The sequence below is a fragment of the Ambystoma mexicanum genome, chromosome 14, assembly GCF_040938575.1.
Source record: "Ambystoma mexicanum isolate Mex_15411 chromosome 14, UKY_AmexF1_1, whole genome shotgun sequence".
NCBI lineage: Eukaryota > Metazoa > Chordata > Amphibia > Caudata > Ambystomatidae > Ambystoma > Ambystoma mexicanum.
In genome coordinates this window covers 94,681,360-94,700,772 of record NC_090940.1, presented here as the reverse complement: position 1 = coordinate 94,700,772, position 19,413 = coordinate 94,681,360, and the positions used below count along the sequence as shown (strand labels likewise).

The 19,413-nt window shown below is 47.6% G+C and overlaps 1 protein-coding gene across 2 annotated transcripts in view; it reads right to left on the bottom strand.

Moving 5' to 3' along the window:
- DCAF5 (DDB1 and CUL4 associated factor 5) overlaps positions 1-19,413 on the bottom strand; it is a 507,909-nt gene that overhangs the window by 168,751 nt on the left and 319,745 nt on the right. For both annotated transcript variants that reach the window (XM_069638590.1, XM_069638591.1), the window contains exon 6: positions 10,932-11,145. In XM_069638590.1, the coding sequence (XP_069494691.1) occupies positions 10,932-11,145 (214 nt within the window). The remainder of the gene's footprint in view (positions 1-10,931; positions 11,146-19,413) is intronic.

The following is a 19,413-nucleotide window of genomic DNA, read 5'->3' as shown; positions in this document are numbered from 1 at the left end:
CAGGACCTTCACTCAGAAGGTTACACTTGGCTTATGGTGAAATGGCAGCTTCCGCTGTTTGACCAACTGGTGGAGTGAATTCTTCACTAGTTTTGCAACAGTCTGAGGTACTTTGGCTGGTAAGGGTATGAGCTGTGTTAAGCTGTAGCTGGTATGCATATGCCAAATTCAGGTCTTCCATCTGCTCTGTGTAGGTCTGTGTCAGTTCTGTGTTACCATTCCAGGCCTTACCATGTCGATATTCAAAGACAGAATGTCAGGTGTTTTAGATAGTGCCACATGGTCTGGTATATTGTGGCCCGCTATAGTCCTGTTATGCAAGTAGACAAACTCATCATAGGAGGTCTTCAGTTTGTCTTCTAAGGCACACAAGCTGTTTCTCTAACTGGTATGTTCCTGTGACATCTTCCAGACCTACAATATCAGACTCTGGTGTCGCAGTAGAGGAAGGTGTTGAAATGTGAAGACTAACCTTTGTGTTACTGTGGTTAGTAGTTTTCGGGGAAGCATTAAGAAATCCTATGACCTGTATTGGTCCTTTGTACACAGGACCAGCATCACTAATCTCACAACACAGAGTCATGTCCTATTGAATCAGTGTTTTTAGCAACCTGGAGTGACTATGCAGCTAGCCACACTGATCTAGAGAAATTTACTTTGGCAACAGGGATCCTATTAATGTATTGCTGTGGCATGCTTTGAGGTAAGAGAAGCACCTGGAGAAGGAGTTTCAAGTAGATTCAAATGGGGAGTACTGTGCGCTGGGAGAGGCTCAGTGGAACGCAGGCTCTGAGAGGTAAGTACAGAATTGGCATAAGGTTCGGACTTGATGTGTGCATTGGCAGCACTAAAGCTATTATGGGAATTTCCCATGGGCTGTGCTATTAATGTCTGCAAAAAGTGGTTTTCATCTTGCAATTCCTCTGTAGATAGTAGCTCAGGGTCGTAATCACATATGTCATTGTAATCTAACATTGTTGGATCACTGAGCCAGTGTGTGTAATAAGCATCACACAAAAAGTAATTTTCTTGAAGATATGTCTCCCTAAGATTAGCAGTTCTCTTAGCAAAGGTGCGTGAACCTACAGTCTTCAGCATGGGTTTCTTTTGCAGGGATTCAGATACCTTAGACTTAAATGTGCCTACCCTTACTGGGAAAGCAGAATAATGTTGCTCTTGCATTCTGTCAGGAGGGTCCTGCAAGTAGAGACGTGCCCACTAAGCCAAAGAGAGAAAGGCACACAAGAAGCTGGATTACAAGGAGTCCTGTAGACAAGAAAGGATAGACAACAGAGGCTGTGAACAAAAAGGGGCAGGGAATACAAAGATAACAAACACGCTGAGTTCCCTCTTGGGATGTACGTAGAATGGGGAAAGAGTGTTCCAAGCAACTTGGGAAACTCCAGCCTTCTGCACAGATTGCTATTACAGGGGCCCACTCTGAATGCTCATGACTAGGAGCAACAGCAGTGGGTGTCTGTATCTGAACCCTAAGGCACGAACAAGGTAACAGTACTCACAAGATTGAAGCCTGTACAGGTCCAGCAGGAACTGAACAATGACTGCTTCCTGAACAGGAACCAGTACACTGTAAACAATGACACGAAGTACAACACTAAAATGCGACAACGGAAGGGTCAGAGATTGCCTGCTGGAAATCCAGCAGCCAAACTCTGTACATAGGAATTACATAAAACACAAGAGAAGACAAGAACAGAAATATCCAGGGAAAAAGGAAGTCGGAGAGAGCAAGATTCAGGACAGAGAACCGGAAGAAAGAAAGGGCAGAAAACTAGTATCTAAATGCAGGGAACGGCAACCGGAAAACAGTACACAGGAATCAAGAACGGTTACTCAGGCCTGGAAAGACAAGAGAAAGCTAGCAGAGAGAAATCAAAGAAACAGTACTACTGAAGTGGATGAAAAAAGGGGAGGACAGAAGACTCAAGGAAACTAAGGACAGGAATCATTGACAGAGGGCGCAGCACACGGCAAGGAACAAGATCATTGATGGTAGAAGGCAAGTGGGTTTAGCCAGGGAACAGAGGGCTGCAAGCAAGGAGGAGAGCAAGGAAGCTGTAGCCAGGAAACAGAGGGCTTCAAACAAGGAAGAAAGCAAGGGGGCTGTAGCCAGGGAATAGAGGGCTGCAAACAAGGAAGCTGGGCTGTAGTATGGAAGGCACAGAAGTGCAGGCAAAAGGCAGGGGAGAGAGGGCTGAGAAGCAGGGTTGCAGGCAGGAAGCACATGGCTCTGGAACAAGAGCAGGAACTGGAAACCACAGGACACAGCAAATATCCAAGGAACAAAGGGCTGGTAGAAAGCTCAATGCAAGAGACCGGTGCTCCTGCAAGCAGCTGCTTAAATACTGAGCTGCCCTGCGCTGAAGTAGGCTAATTAGCAGCACCTGGAGCATTACACCTGAATGTAATTGGCATCTGCCCTCTCTAGTCCTGGGAAAGCAAAAGCTGCACTGTTCTCTAAGTCTTCTGGGGAGTGTAGTGCTAGAACTGCTGCATAGGAATAGCCAGGAAATGTGAACTGCCACACTGTGCATTATGGGACATGTAGTTTGTAAAAGTAAATAAGTAAGTTCAAAAACCTTGCAAACGGAAAGTAAAGAAAGTAATATGAATAGGTGTTGTCCAGGGAGTATTATGGAAACAACTGAGCCCCAAATAGTCCACGATGGGTGCCAATTGGTGCGCCAGTGGCACAATCGTGACAGCATTAGGACTGCAGCCCAGGTGAAAAGGGTGTTGCAGGCATTGCTCACCACTCAGATGGCAGCAAAAATATTGTGGCTGCTAGTTTTAGGTCCAGGCTTTACGCATAAAAGCAAGCATCATTTTCTTTTGATTACCCACACTATTGCCTGCCATGTTTGACACTAAAAGTACCCCTTCTGCTGAGAAATTGACATTTGCATCATTGACATTTGTCCCAAAGACATTGCAATATGAACTTGAGATCCAGCACAATCAGAAGTTAACTACAAACTGTGAAAAGGAATCACTTTTTGTAAGGGACAGCTACTAGATGGGCAAGAGCATCATTATAGACTACTTGTGGGGTGAAAGTAGGAAAAATACACTTCAAGGAGCGATTGCGCTGCATGAAACCTGTCCTGTTGGAATTCCATTTTGCTGTTTTACTTTGCTCCAGAACACAAGCTATGCCAAAACCACATGTATGGCTATTTCATCCCAAAGAGGGTCTACGCATCTTTATGCTCCCATCAGAGAAGAAGAAAAAAACAAAGGCTTTGTGCCAAGGGGATTGTATATGCAGTACTGTTAAGACAGAGTGTTTGTATGTTAGGTGAGTAAGTTATTACTGGAATGTTATGTAGCGCTATCCTTATTTAGTATAGTAAAACGTTTCCCCGATGCAACCATGTCACTTAAGACAGGCAACTTCAAAATCCACCACAAATGATTTTATTGGTCAAAAGAATGTTATTAGGGAAATGTTGGTCATAGATGTAGCAGATTAATTTACTTACTGAGATAGGTATAGTTAGAGAACTATGTTAAAGGATCAATTCTGAACAATATGTGTCAATATTGTAGGCGCTTTGAAAGTTGTATAACATAGGTTCTCTAATGAGATAACTGCACACATGATTTAAAAGGACCTTAGCTTGCAGAAATAGAATTCCCTTGTTTGGATTGACTGCTCACATGTGCTTGTGAAATAGGCCAGTGGGTTAAATTAGCCAAAAGACAGCAGTGTGGGTGTAAGCTGAGATGTTGGTCTCTGTCCACTTTTAGCCCATGAGTGAAAGACCTGTCATAAAGCTATCTGTGCTGAAGTGTATAAAGCAGTTTGTTCTTGTCAGAGGGAGAAAGAGGAGGAGGAGAAGAAAGAGGAGGAGGAGGAGAAGGAGAAGGAGGCTCAGATGGTCGCTTGTAAACCATGCTGGGCTGGCTTGAAGCAAAATAAACCAATCTCTCTGAAACTTTGAACGATCTCCTGTGCTGGTGCTTTATTTATTGAAGTTGTTTGTGAACACAGGCAGGGATGCTGAAATGTAGTTTCCCACAGTGGCTGGTCAGCTTCCTGTTGCCCTATATGGCCGAGCTGCCCCTGGGGTTACGAAGGATACGGGGCTATGTGGGACAGGTGACACATTGCCCTCTTCATCCATGCATTCATTCCGCCTCCTCAAAAAATGAACCGGCTCAACAAGCTGGTATGTGCTGTAATGCATCTTACAGTGTCAGGCAGTGCACAAAGGTAGGATTATGGAAGCCTATGATGTTATTTGTCCGGTGTCCGATTTAGTAACAATGTCAAAATCACTCAGCAATATATTACTAGCAATATATAGAGCTTTAGATTAGTAACTGGATTTGCCATAGACCAATTCACACTACATCATTACCAAGTTTAGGCTTGGGCAAGTTCCCATGGCCACATATTTAAGGGCTTAGTTTAGATTTGTAAGTGAATGATGTGTGTGCAGTTGCACTAATGGTCAGCTGGATGATATCCTATGAAGAGTGTTCTGCCTCTTCACCTGAGAAGAAGGTCTTAAGGTACCACTGAAAAATCTCAGGGCCTGAAATAGGCCAAAAGCAGAGGACTTCTGAGAAGCTGGCCTGTCAGGCAGTTACATTCAAGTTATGAAAAAAGCCCCCAACTTTATAATAGATGAAAATCTGCAGCGAACAGCTTGGACATAGTTTTAATAACAGAGGAAGCGGAGAAGAGCGGAGGAGCAGGAAGGGAGGGATAAGAAAGCAAAGGAAAGAATAGGCAGTGGAGGAGGTGAAAAGGGTTGACAGAAGAGGTGGCGGAGAGGAAGAAAAGCAGAGCAGAGGAAGCAGGAAGGAGAAATGGAGGAACAGAGGACGAGGAAAATGGGGAGAGAGAAGTAGGAAAAGAGGAGAGGGAACAGGATGTTAACCTGTGTTAAAGGAGGTGGAGAGGAGGAACAGAGAAAGGGGAGAAGGATACAAAGGTGACACAGGGGAGAGATCAGAGAAGAAACACAAGGAGAGAGAAAAGGGAGCAAGAGTCAGTATCCCTGGACCTCGATTCTCGACAGTCAGAGTAGCTGGCAGGCCTCAAAGGACACCTAAGGGACCTTAAAAGGCAACCACATGAGGTCCACTGCCACTGCACGAGGGGGGAAGCCTGATGAACCCCATTGTCCACCGATCCTGAAAGAGTTGGGCGCCTGACCACCATCCTGACAATCCACAGGATCAGGGAAAGGGTGCCAGTTATCTGCAAACCAGGGGGGTGATGGCAGCATTTTGAAAAGTCCAGCACTAACCAAGAAAGGCCCCGGACAAACCAAGAGAGAAGTGAGGCAAACTATGTAAATGGCAGAGATGGAGTGACTGTTTGGCAGACCTGTTTAGCCTGACCAAAACGTGCAAGGATACACTTGTACCAGGACCCACCCAGGGCTCAGTTGAAGCCTGGATCCCGTTTGCATATATTTAGACTGAGTTTTCCATTGATCCCTTAGTGCAGATATTACCCTCCTCTCATCTCCCCTAGATAAGCCTGCTAGCAGCGGACCTCTATGCATAGAGGTGATCTAGCATTGGGATTAACTTGATCATTCTCCTTTTCTGCCAACGCTTGAACTGAATAGAGAGAATGTATTCAAGCTCGGGAGGATAGCTCGGGGGCAATGCACTCGCCTTGGAGGCAAGACGATGCAGAGTAACACAGGTTCAGTCCCCGGGTCCATGCTTAGAAACCTCTGATTATTAAGCGCGCTATAAATAATCAATTATAATAAACCAGCAGACCTTTGGACCTCAGCAGAGACCATACGTTCTGGATGCAGAGATCAAGGGGAGAAGAATCCTTGCGCAGGAAACACTGCAGCGTCTAGACCACACAACACGTGTGGATAAAGTCTTACAGACTTATTTCTGGGAATTTCATCAGTCGCAATTAATGATGTTGCCATTTAACTTTTTGTGTAGGGTAGTCTGCAATAACATGTATGCACGTATTACAATGAAGGTTCTGGGTTGTTTAGGATAAAACATATTTTAAAGACTGGATCGCTCACTTGTACGAAATAGTTCAGGCGCAGCTATAAAGGTTAAATCTAGGTTTTGGTGTCTAGGACCAGTTGGCCTGCAGACATGGTCACTTTGGGCTACCAGAGGGTTAGTGTAACACCAGCCCAGGTGTGGTGTGGAACACTTATAGCCTACAGATCACCAGGAGACTCCCAAGATGAGAACATGTTTCAGAAATCACCATCGTCACTGGACGGAGACTTTGCGGGCCAAAGAGCCAAAATCCAGAAGCAGTAAATACACAATTCAAGAGACCAAAATAGATCTAAAGAAATGTGTGTTGTAGAATTTGCACTCCGCAACTTTTACGTTTGTTCTATAAAGCACCTCCTGTCAACGATAAAGGTCTACCTCCAAAAGACGTTTTGCAAAAATGTGGACCTTGTAATGAAGGCTCCTAGGCCAGGCAAACAGTGACCGCACACTGATATGATAATATGATGTAATGAGTCATTTATAATGCGCCAGTACTCAAGTGTTTCTAGGCCTGACAAGATAATGGAGGGAAGACGGAGGCAGGACAAAACAACGATCTTACTAGGCCTCGTGCCATTCAGATTGTGCAAGTGTAATGATGCAAAGTGCAGGGGGGTGAGGAGAGGGGGAAAATGTCAGGGAGAGGGAAGGGGGAAGTGCAATCAGGGCAGCATTGCTCGGAGTAAATGGAGCCAGGGCAGCACGGCTTTGGGTAAGTGCATGGAGGCAGGGGACTGTAGAGGTTACAGTTACAGCCCCTAAGTGCACAGTAGGCCCAGAGGCAGTGCAGGGAAGACTGATCATGGAGGAGCCTGGTACCAAGGGCGAATCTGAGGGTAGCCAGGCAACCAGTCAGTGTAGAGACAGGTAGGTCAGGAGAGAGAGGACGAGGGAGAGAGAGGGAGAGGGAGATGGAGAGAAAGAGGGAGAGGGAAAGGGAAGAGACGAAAAGGAAGATCTTGAGCTGCTACCAGAACTTCAGGTGGTCCAACTCAAGTCTGAGAGGGGCAGGGAGGCCATTCCAGGGGGGAGGATCCTGCAGAGGAGAGCGATCTACCCCCCCACTCTCTGTCTGGAGAAGCGTCTGACCCTCACAGAGTTTGAGGTGGCTTGCGAAAAGGTTCGAGAACAAAGGTGTTTTGGAAGAAAGAGTTGGATGTAGTGCGGACCCTGGCCCCAGAAAGCCTTGTGGACGATGCAGAGGGTCTTGAACTTGATCATTGCAGCCACCGGAAGTCAGTGGAGAGATTTCAGTGCTGGAGAGATATGGTCCCTCGGCTTGAGGCCAAGGACAAGTCTTGCAGTCCTGTTCTGGATAGGTTGTAAAGGTCAAAGAGTAGAGAAAGAGGCTGTTACAGTATTCCAGCCTAGAGAGAACCAGGGCACTGGAGACAGTGAGCTTCTGGGGCAAAGTGAGAAAAGGAATAATACCTCTGAGGAGATGCAGCTATTAGTGAGCCTTCTTTGACAGATATGTGAAGTGAGGAGAGCAGGAGAGAGGAGTCGAACATGACACCAAGGTTTTTCTGCCTCGCAGGAAGGCAGAACAGGAGAGCTCGAGATGTGCCGGCAAGAGAGTCTGAAACGTGCCGCCAGGAGAGCCCAAGACATTTTGCCAGGAGAGACCAGGACCTGCCACCAGGAGAGTCCGGGACATGTATTGCTGCCACAGGCATTTCAGTGAATGAATATGCTAAAGGATGCCAGTGACTCTTTATGGGTGCTTGGCCGTTAGTAGTCACCCGCTCAAAGCCAAAAGTGGGCCTATCAACTTTTACATATTGGTGATGCCAGCAGCATCCGAGTCATACATTGCGCTCCTATAAGATTAAAAGAGGATCCTGTTTGGCAACAGGATTGCGTGAGGATGATTTACAATTAGTTTGGAATCATTGATTTTGGACAAGATGTGTCTCCATTGTCATGAATTAGAGAAAGTGGAAGACCCACTGGATTTGCTCATCTTCCATCCACCAATGATGAAAGGAGACTGATGTTTAATCACCGATAGTAGCCCTGAGGAAGACACTAGTGATTCAAATCCACTACCGCAGCTTTGTGGAAAAATATGTATGGTGTTATGTGTTTGCTGGATTGGATCGATGGGATTAAATGACGTGTACTACATATTTTAACTTTTATCCGCCCGTATCTTTGTTGTAAACTGTGTAAACCTATAACACTGAGATTACAACTACGTAGAGCAGGATGATGTGATACTACAACTCCCAAGATCAATTAATTACCACTGACTAAGATGGGAGATGAATTCCGCAAAATGTGGAAAGTTGAGCCGATGAAGAAAATTCCAATGAAGACTAAAACGTGTTCATCCAAAATATCTACAAATTATTTTTCATCGGGAAAGAATTGTCCATTAGTTGAAGAATCTACTATATGTGAGGACACACAATTTTTCTGTAACTTGAATTTGCCCAATTTCCTACTTCTATGGCAGAGAGTCTCGCCTTTTTTATTTTAAGGGTGAAGTAGGGCGGCATCGGAGACGAGTTGAGGGGTCAAGAAGAAAACAACGATCACAGTTTGGGCTGAGAATCCGTACCCATGCTCAAGAACCCTAAATCCGAGCCTAGCCAAACCCTAAATCCGAGGCTAGCCAAGATGCACCACCATCCACCCCAGTTCGCTCTCTCCCTAACTGCTCGCGCATCAATATTTTTCCGCTTCCCAGCTGGCGGAATCGCTGTTCAAGCTGCCATTTGGGAAATCAGATTTAGACATTGGGCCTGGCAGCCTGACTGGAGCAGGTGCCCAAGAATAACACGCTAATTACTGTAATGACTGGCGGTCGCTGAAAACAAAATCTTAATTATATAAATGAATATCGAAGGCGACGACTGAACGCGCACTGGGGTGTATAGGAAGCTCACAGTGTGAAGGGGCAGCCATGACTGTTCACGCCCAGTCTGGAAGGCCTTCATTGCATTCATGGGCTCGCAAACTAGCTTCAGGTTCAGCTCAGATCTTCATGGGGTCACGAACTAGCTTCAGGTTCAGCTCAGATCTTCATGGGGTCACGAACTAGCTTCAGGTTCAGCTCAGATCTCACTTAATAAATGGAGTGATGGGGGCCTTGGAGGCCCAGGAGCTACCTCCACCGAACATATGGGCAAGGCCAAACACAGGTAGCCTTCTCCTAGTCCTCCAGTAGGCCGCCAGTGGCTGAATCGATTAAGCTACATAAAGCTGCAAACCAGCATTGCATGGAATTAACGATAAACTCTGAACACATGAAGAATTGAAGGCTTTGACTCACTCAATCAATCTTAAGTACTGGAAAGGGAAGGGACAGGTTTATGGGCTCTTGAGTATTGGCCTGTATATGTACTGTGCAGAAGAGGAACAACCATATAGAAATCAGACTTTCCCAGTCCCCCAGAGGGTGCAGTTCCCCTCAAGCAGCTGGGCCAGGGGTTTGCAACCGGTGGCTCTCCACAGCTACCATCAGTCGAAGCCAACACCAGCAATGGTGGGAGATCAGAGGAGCCATACTCCAAAGCATCTGGAGAGCCACAGGTGCAGACCCCTGAGCTAGGCCATGTTCAAGGAAACACAGTCCACCCCAAGTACATTTCAGCCTTGTTGGACTTCGTGGGTGTGGTGTTCCTACATTCCCTAGAACAGCAATCAAGGGGCCGTATCTGCCCAGAACCACCAGCCCCCACTTTGGGAGACTAAGGGGTGGATTATAATAACTGCTGTGAATTTGCTCTGGCACAAGCAAGTCTGCCCCATTATGGAAGTAGAGCAGCCATGTGCTCCGGATCAGAAGGAATGGGACCTACCATTCCGGAGTCAGGCAGACTATTCGGCATTTAGTTTGCCCCATTCTATGATGAAACAAAAGGCCACCTCGAGGAATCCACAATTGTTATCAATTCAAAGGGGGCCACCCATCACTGTGTTAGCCTTTAAATAAACTGCTCATATTGACCAGATTGCACTCCCCCTTCCACCCTTTCTAGAAATGCATACTAATACAGGGCAGTATTGCCCCATATCCTTGCGCAATACCCCAACTAGTCCAGCCATTGCAATTGTTCTTTGCAGCTTCCATGAAGATGACAGTATTGATATGGAGAGTAGAATTGTTTTGATGGCAGAAGCAGGCAACCAAGGCCTTCACAGATATCCCCAGGGCTTTAAGTGGGTGTGGGCTAGCCAGGTCTCAGCCCTGGCAGTCTCCAAATAATGCCCTTGAGCCGGGGATCTACAGGGCTCTCCGAAGTGACGTTCCCAACCAGATATCTTCCTTGCAGTAATGTAAATACAAAGGTGAGAGATAATTCTGATGTGACAGGCATGATTATAAATACAACATCAGTTAAATACATTTTCTGTTAGGTTGTTTTCAAACAGGTTTGATTATTGCAACATTATATTAAAGTATTGTCATTCCAATATTAATTAGTACATAGAATTACGGATTTCTTTCAAAAGATCTATGTGATTGCATGGTGCAGTGACCTATTTTATATAGGAATATATTTATTTTGGTCAATACTTTTAAGCACATTTATTTTAGTTAATATATATTTTAAAGTAGAATTTACTTCCCTTCATTGCAGGTATGAAAACTCGTTGGATATGTTGAGGTACTCTTAATTATGTAGGTCCCACGTCTTTCAAAGGCTTTGGGATTTGAGGGTGTACTAGGCCCTTTTTAGGCCCCGCCCCCAAACATGTGCATCATGGCACGTCAGAGCCCCCCATTAATTTGCTACCCCACTTAAAGCAATGGATATGCCTCGCAGTTTGTCGTGCCAGCGCCGGCTCTGCGTTGGTTATGGTGTTGAGCAAGTGTGACTCAAACTCAACCGCGAGCGCCCCGTGGCTCCTGGAGTCCTGGGGTACCTGCTAAATGCCCTCTAGTCACCCCTTACCTGGTCCCGGTCGCCAGCGAAGCAGCAGCTCTTCATGGTGCAGGAGTTGAAGTAGCCCTGGTTGTCGAACTGGAAGACGGGCAGCCGGGAGTGGATGTCGTAGAGCACTGGCGGGAGGCGGCGCCGCAGGGCTAGGAGCTGGGTGCCGCTGCTGTTGAAGCGGACGCTCATCGCGCTCTGCAGGGACAGGTTGCCCCCGTATCGCAGAAGGGAACTGCAAATGGAAAGAAGACGGCATTCAGACACCAGGAAGCACGCAGGACTGCAATCAGGACCAATCAAATCCCAGCAGGCGTGTATAGCAATGGGGTTCCCAGGCTTCAATTCGAGTAGAGCATCTCTAGTTGGCACATATCCACCAAAATCTTGCTATCAGGACTATGAACATCCCAGTTTATTTATAGTTCAGTTCAAAAGACCTTTATTCGACACGGAGCCATCTAGCCACAGTTACATATACACAATTGCAATTTTACCTTTATAAATAATACAAGTGAACAACCATTTTTAAATTCATTCATCAGTACTGCAGAATCCAAATGAGTAAAATCCATTGGCACCATGTTAAGAAGTCCTACCAGCGTCGTGTAAAAGACCATCTTTCGAGTGCATATATGGCCCTTTTGGACATTAGGGGCTCCACCAATACACCCTTAAACGTTTCGCCCTCACTCGCCATGCTGGAGTCAGATATGTGGCAACACAATAAACAACTTTGATTACATCACATTTTCTTAAGAAAGGGAGTGCAGAATCTTTGTTACCTATTCATTATCATTCAGTAGGAGAACTAAGAGTCTCCGTCTGGGGCTTGATAACCAGTTCAAAAATATAACAAAAATGGGCCATGGTCTCCTCTGCTGCCAAACACATGGAGCCTAGGCCACTCCCATTTGGGGCCCACTTCTTTGTGGTGCTGGCCAGGTTTAGATTGGAAATTCTAAACCTTATATAGAGATTGCGCGAGTATTGAGGCTTTATCATGTCCAAATAGCTTTCAAAACCCGGGCTTAACTTCCCCGGCAAGAACGTGGGACCCCCTGAGAGTAGCCGGCGTTCATTTGCCAGTTCGACTTCTAGCACATATCTAGCGAGATTCGTACCTTCCGTGCTGTGTGCTCTCCAACGATATCGGGCGTTCAGTATTTTTACTGAACGCCCAATATCGAAGCCCACTTAGTGATCGTTATTTTTCTTTGCTCCAAAAATTCACTACAATCCTCAAAAGCAACTTTGGGGAGTTGTAAAATAGTTTCAATTTTAAAGAAAGGGAAGGTATTACAATTTGCAATTAAAATGGCTGTAAATGATCAAACTGCTGCAACAATGTGAGTAATGTTACCTATTGAATTTGTGATAATAGCATTTTTTCACCTTTTGAAACAATCTTAGATGCTGGAAGGTAATGTTATAAAATATGAAAACAATTTGTGAAATTAAGTGCAGAACTTTTAACATCAATACCCATTGCAATGGCTTACAAATAAAAAACAGTAAGGGGCAGCTCCAATACAATTTCAAGAATAAAACATAAGAACATATTTTTGAAAATGCTACTAGCCAATTCTCTTGATGAGAACCTGCGCCCCCTGTGAATCAGAGGGCCTCTGTCAGCGTTGTATCCCCACACCAACAGATTCAGCACAGGAACAATGCTGCTGTGACTGAGGTTTTAGAACCACAAAGCACAACCTTTAGGTGCCCTGCTTCTTTAGTGGTCGTTAGTGCCACTGTCTACTGTCACTAGGGGCTACGTGTTAGAGCCATAAAGCTTAACTTTTTGGGCTCCTGGTTCTTTAGTGTGGGAGTCTGAAGGCCGCGTTTCCTGCGCTGCCCACAAAAGATCCCGCACAAGAAACACCACCCACAGACAGTGCCAGTCCCTGCTCTGCCAGCGCTCAGTTCGAGAGTTTTCGGTGCGCCCCCCCACCAACATTCTGACAGCATCCGCCCGAGACTCCTCTCCTACTCAAAGATGTGTTTGGTTGGCACCTAAACTAAGGGGCTGGCGATTACTTTTGTTAAACCTTTCTCTGTCATGAGCAGCCCATTTTTACAACTTAGAGGCAATTAGAACTGCGATGGGACATTTACAAATGAAAGTGCCACAGAGCCCCAACTACCTCCCAAAAATGTGCCTCAAAGGCCTAGCAAGAACAATTGTCAGCCCAACAAAAGGACGGAGCCCCCTGCTGTTCTGGTAAAGTGTGTGTATGGGCTGCGCCCTGCGTGGCGTGTTTCTTTAATAGGCGCTGGGCTAGACCAACGCTTAAGTTTACATGACACTGAGCTGGAGGCAAGGCACCCTTTATCGCCAGAGGGGGCGCCCTTTTGCAGCCGCATCTCCTGAGCGCCCCTTGCGCCGGTGCTGCCCACAGTTGTCCCCACATACAAGGGGAGGATTCAGCATGCAGAGCAATGGGCTGTGGAAGGCGAGCAAGTAAGTGGGTCAGGCAAGCTGGGGACCTAGAAAGAGGCGTGAGAAAACATAAAAAGGAGGGTTCGGCCCAGGACGACACCGGGAGGCAGGTACAGAAAGAAAGAGGAGTTCAGGGGAGTAAGGGGACCTATAGAGTGAGGTAGAGAATGTGCAGTGGGTGAGGCAGGGTGATGGTATGAGGGGGTGCATGGTATGAGGGGGCATGGGAGGAGAACCAGATTTGTTGTCCATTCGTTCCCCGGAAGAGGCCATGCTAAGACAAGGACCAGCACATTAAAAGCAGCCTTTTTTTGGCGTGACCTAATGGGGGATGAAGAGACATAGAACTGTACCTTCATCCTTCCACTACATTAAGAGACTTAAGGCCTCATTACACAGTAGGTGTTTACCGGTACCGGTAAGGGCACCGGTACCGGTAAACCCCTACCGCCTTACTACGAGTTCCCTTTGCGGGACCCGATTTTAACAGCTGGTTTTACCAGCCATTAAAGTTGGGTGCCGCAAAGGGAACTCGGAGTTAATTACGGTACCGCGATTTGCGGTACCGTAATTAGCACCTTCCCCATTCCCATTATGCCCTATGGGGCAAAAATGGGAATGGGGGAAGAGCCTTGGTGAATGGGGAATTACCACCCCCGCTCACCTTGGAGTAGGGCGGTAATTCCGCCATCCACCAAGGCGGACACGGTAAAATACCGGCGGCAACCATGGCACTAATAGCGCCATGGTTACCGCCTACCGTTTAATGAGGCCCTTAGCCTCAATACAAGTCTGGCAGTCAGGAAATAAGGGTGCTGGTAGCAATGTACCGGCACCCTTTCCGGACCGCTAGACTACGAGTATGCTTGCAGGGGCCGGTGTGTAATCACCACAGCTGTGCTGCTTCGGAAACTTTTTTCGGCGTCTGCGTCCTGCGTCGATGACGTCGATGCGCCGTCGTCGAGGGCCTCCTCCGACGTCATCCGATGTGATGAGTAGGACGCACGACGCCCGTAGCCTCAGTTGTAGTTTTTTCCCCCAGAACGTGTGACACTAGTCAACTGCCAGTCAGACACAAAGCCTTGCGGAACGTAAGCTGCAATCGCAAAAGAAATTCTGCAGCGGGGAAGGCAGGGCGGGAGCGATATGGAATACGTCGTCGGACCATCCCATCGAAAGAAGGTTACCAGGTAAGAAAGTAACTTGTTCTTCGAGGGGATTGGGTCCTCCGACGTATTCCATATCTATGACATGTAATCACCACAGCTGTGCTGCTTCGGTGTCCCCATTCGCATTGAGTCCTATGGGACGCCACAGGAATGGGGACTTACAGTTCCCACCGCCCAACATCCTGGGCTGCCAGGACTTGTAATATCCTGGTGGCACTGGGATTTCAGGTGCAGAAACGGTGTTATGAGTTCGGCAGAAACCCGTCGGCAGCAACCCACCAGTACTACCGGTGGGTTACCGCCGACCTCGTAATGAGGTCCACTGTCTCCTCTTCTCGAATACTATTTCTGGTCCCACGGTTCCGATAGAGGAGTCACATGATCAAAAATCTTGGGAGGGGGAAATGGAGCTGTATCATCAGAGTACGCCATCTAATGTTTGAATTGAGTGTTGTGAAGTAGTGGTGTAGTGTGAGTTGATGTTTAATTTGTGGTGGGATGCACATGAGCAAAGCAGCAGGGTTGGACTCAGTGTGTGTACTTTAACATTGGCATGCTCAATGTTTGTAGACTCATTTTTGTATTAATGTTTTCCCCACTGTGTGTGTGTGCATAGGCATATTTACCACAGATGAGTGTGTTTGCTTGACAGTGCAGTGTATTTGTGTCTGCGTAGTTGAGTGATTATATGTGTCGTTTCCAATACAGTTACTCATTAAGTGTGTGTGTGTCTGGGGAGGAGGGAGTGGGTTATTTGTGTGTGCATTTGTCACTGATGAGAGTGTGTAACTGTATTTGTGTTTGCCAGTGCTTCGTTTGTGTGTGTGCAATCCCAATTGCCGTTGTGGAGTCTTTATGTGGTTGTGCATGCATTTTCTAAATGTAAAATGCATTTGTATTTTACTCTGTCTTGCAAAGGTGGAAGCACAGATTTTTAGGGAGGAAAATAGCAATGTCGGTTCCCCGTGGGAGTATTTTTTAGGCAACTGAAATTTATGTTTAAGTATTCAAGATTGTATAACTTTCGGTAATCCATACTTCTAAACCTATAGCAATTCACTCAAATGAAAAGATGCAGTTTTACTTTAAATATCTTCTTGTGATCAGCCAGTAATAATATTAGAGCTCCTTCCTGTGCCCTGCTCTGCTAGTACCGCTGATACAAAAGGCTGTGTGGGTGAAAGCAGCCACCAGGATTCATGTGCCTGTGTCCTATTTTTTTATAATACATATGTGCCTGTTTTAGTGAGTAATGGTGGCTGATATGCCCAATATGTGCAGGGCTGGCTCTATGCATCTGCGGGCATGTCTGTATATAAGGTTTAAGTTACTTACCTGTAACTATTGTTCTCCAGCATGGGTCTGGCATGGATTCACATGCTCAAGAATATTCCCCGTTGTCAGGCTGGGAATCCTCGCTAAAAGAAAAGACTGTTTCACTTTCACTTTAAAACTGTATTTCTCATCTAAACCAATCACTGTCCTCTGGTTCATACTGCCCCCATTCAATGACTGTCCTCTCCCTAAGCCCCTCCTCTGGCAACCATCTTCAGATTTGGTAAGCATGTAAAGTGGCAGTATGACCAAGAAGAACCGCAGAGGGGCCGGAGGGAGAGTTTGCATGTGAATCCATGCCAGACCCATGCTGGAGAACAATAGTTACAGTCAAGTAACTTAAACCTTCTCCAGCACGGAGTCTGGCATGGATTCACATGCTCATGAATAACAAATACATAGCAGTACAATATTACACAACCACAGGAGGTGGCAAGGCTCAATGGAAGCAATTTACTCTTACCTCCAGAACAGGCTCACCTCAAGCGCACAGGTTGCGTAGGATTGCTTGGCCGACTCTGGACTCCTCCCTGGAATCTCTGTCGACGCAGAAGAACTTCGTGAAGGTGTGCGTGGACCTCCATGAATCAGCCCTGCAGATGTCCAGCAGGGGGACACTAGACGGGAACGTTGTGGTTGCAGTGATCGCTCTGGTGGAGTGGGCTCTCGGACAACCAGGCAGCGGTCTGTTCACCAACTGATGACAGTGCGTGATGCAGCCGGACAGCCACCTTGAAACAGAAGCCTTGGACAAGGCTTTCTCATGGTTCACAGGACCAAAGTTCACAAACAGTTGTGAAGGCTTCCGAAATCTCTTTATGCGTGTCAAGTAGAAATTCAGTGCACAAGCAACATCCATCCAGTGCAAGACCCTTCCCACCAGTGACAAAGGTTTCGGGAAGAAAATGGGTAACACCAAAGGCTAGTTGAGGTGAAATTCCGGCAGAACCTTTGGCATGAAAGATGGGTACGTATGCAGTACCACCCTTGATTTGTGGCAAGTCAGGTACGGTTGCTTGCAGGATAGGGCCTGGATCTCACCTATACGTCTGGCATAGGTGATGGCAACAAGGAAAGCCGTTTTGCACGAGAGAAACCTGAGTGGAGCCTGATGCATAGGCTCGAAGGAGGACCCCATGAACCTTGTCAGAACCACATTGAGTTCCCACACCGCGGCAGGAGCCTTCACCGGCGGGAAAGATCTGAAGAATCCTTTTACAAACTCCTTGACAAGTCTGTGGGACCAGAGCGAAGATCTTCCTGGGGATCTGGTGTAGCAGGAGATAGCCGCCAGATGCACCTTGATGGAGGCATGCGCAAGACCAGCTTTTGCCAAGGATACATATGGAAGAATCTGTGGAGACGTGACCTTCAGAGGTGTAATCTTCTGCGACCTGCACCACGTAGCAAAATGCTTGCACTTATGGCCGTAGCACTTTAAGGTTGACGATGCCCTGACCTTAGCGAGGACTTTCCTGCAGTTCACTGGTAACTCATAACCTCCAAACTGTAAGGCTGCAGGAACCAAGCCTTCAGGATCACCAATCCTGGGTCGTAATGAAGGATTGCACTCCCCTCTCTGGTGAGAAGACCCAGAACCACCGGCAACTTCACTGGAGGCACTGCTGAGAGGCTGAGAAGGTATGGGTACCAAATCTGCCTCGGCCACGCTGGGGCAATGAGTATCACCTTGCATTGGCATGATCGGAGTGTGTTGATGACCCGTAGCAGGAAAGGGAACAGGGGGGTATGCGCATAGGAACAGTTCCCACGGGAAGGAGAAGGCCCCCCCCCCCCCCAAGCTCCTAGGCTGGGGTAACCTGTTGGCAAACTTCTGGCATTTGAGTTTGCAGCCGTCGCAAACAGATCGATCTGGGGTCTGCTCCTTTTGGCGAACAGGCGGTCCACCTGATCCTGATGAAGCTCCCACTCATGGTAGGAGCGGAGTTCCCTGCTGAGGGAGTCTGCAATGGTGTTCTTGATTCCCGCTAGGTGAAGAGGGACGCAGAACATCCCCTGTCCGACCGCCCAGTGCCAAAAGTCCTGGGCCTTCTTGGAGAGCGCCGGGGATCAAGTGCCCCCCTGCTTCCTGATGTAGAACATGGTGGTGGTGTTGTATGTGAAGATCCTCACCACCATGCCTTTCAGAGATGGTAGGAACGACTTGAGAGCCCAGAACACTGCCCGTAGCTCCAGGATGTTGATAAGGAGGTCCTTCTTCTCCGGCAGCCACAGACCTCTGGTGTGCAGACGACCGGCATGCACTGGCCAACCGTTCCAGGGAGGCAACCGTGGTGAATGTCTCCTGGTATGGGCGGGGGGGTTTGAAATCCCATGCCCTGGGTGATGTTGGAGGAACGCCCCACCACAATATCGGCTGTTGGACTTCTCAGTTGAGAGGGATCTTGTCCGTGAAGTTTGCGGCCACCTGTATCCAACGGCATCCAGGAATTCCTGTAGGGGTTGCATCTGCAACCTGCAGAGCCGGAAAAGATAGATGCAGGACGACATGATGCCCAGTAACGACTTGCAGGCCCGCACATGGCTGCCTTCATCGATGATAGCTGTTGCACCTTTCCTTGAATGGCTGCTAGCGGAGAGGCGACGCCAGGCAAGAACCCATATCGAGTCTGCCACTCAGGAACAACGCATTCTGCAATGGCGTTAAGCATCACTTTGGATAGTTGACAGAGTACTCCAGATCTGTCAATAGTCTTCATGTTTTTGTCGGCCAGCTCTTGTGTGTGGGGGCGCATCAGCCAGTCGTCCAGGTACGGGTATACGTGTATGCCCTGTAGATGTAGCTGTGCCACCATTGGTGCCAGGCATTTTGTGAACACTCATAGCGCTGACTTCAAGCTGAATGGTAGGGCCTTGAACTGTTAGTGCAGGCCATGCACCACAAAACGCAGACATTTCCGATGTTTCTTGTGAATGAGGATGTGAAAATAGGCATCCTCCAGGTCCAACAAGGTCAAGAAGTCTCCTTCTTCTAGTTGGCCGAGCACATGCTGCAACGTGTCCATCCTGCATTTCGGGGACTTTAAGTATTTGTTGAGATGTCGCAAGTCCAGGATGGGCCTCCAGCCCCTGGTCTTCTTTCTGACTAGAAAGTATCTGGAATAAACTCCGTAGCCACGGAGCGTTGGGGAACTAGCTCAAGCACCCATTTTCGTAGCATGGCTCGCACCTCTTCCAGGAGCTGAGGGATGTGCTGCTCCTGCCGGGGGAACCGGCAGAATATAAGGACTCCTGCGTTGGAACTCCAAGCTGTGCCCCTGGGCGAGAGCATCTAGCACCCATCTGTCGGTGGTCATCCTTCTCCACTCGCTGTCAAACCTAGTCAGCTGGCCTCCCACCGGGTGCATGAGTGGGGGCCCGACGTCTTGGCCGGTTCAGGTCTACTTGGGCACCGGCGTCCTGCCCTGAGGGCAAAAGCGATGCGGTCCTCTGCTACCGTAGGCCTGGGAGCAGCCTCTGTAGGCTTCTTACGTAGAGGATCGGGAAGGCTGTCTGTACCACGTGGAGAACATTTTCATAGACCTGCTCAATTTTCCCC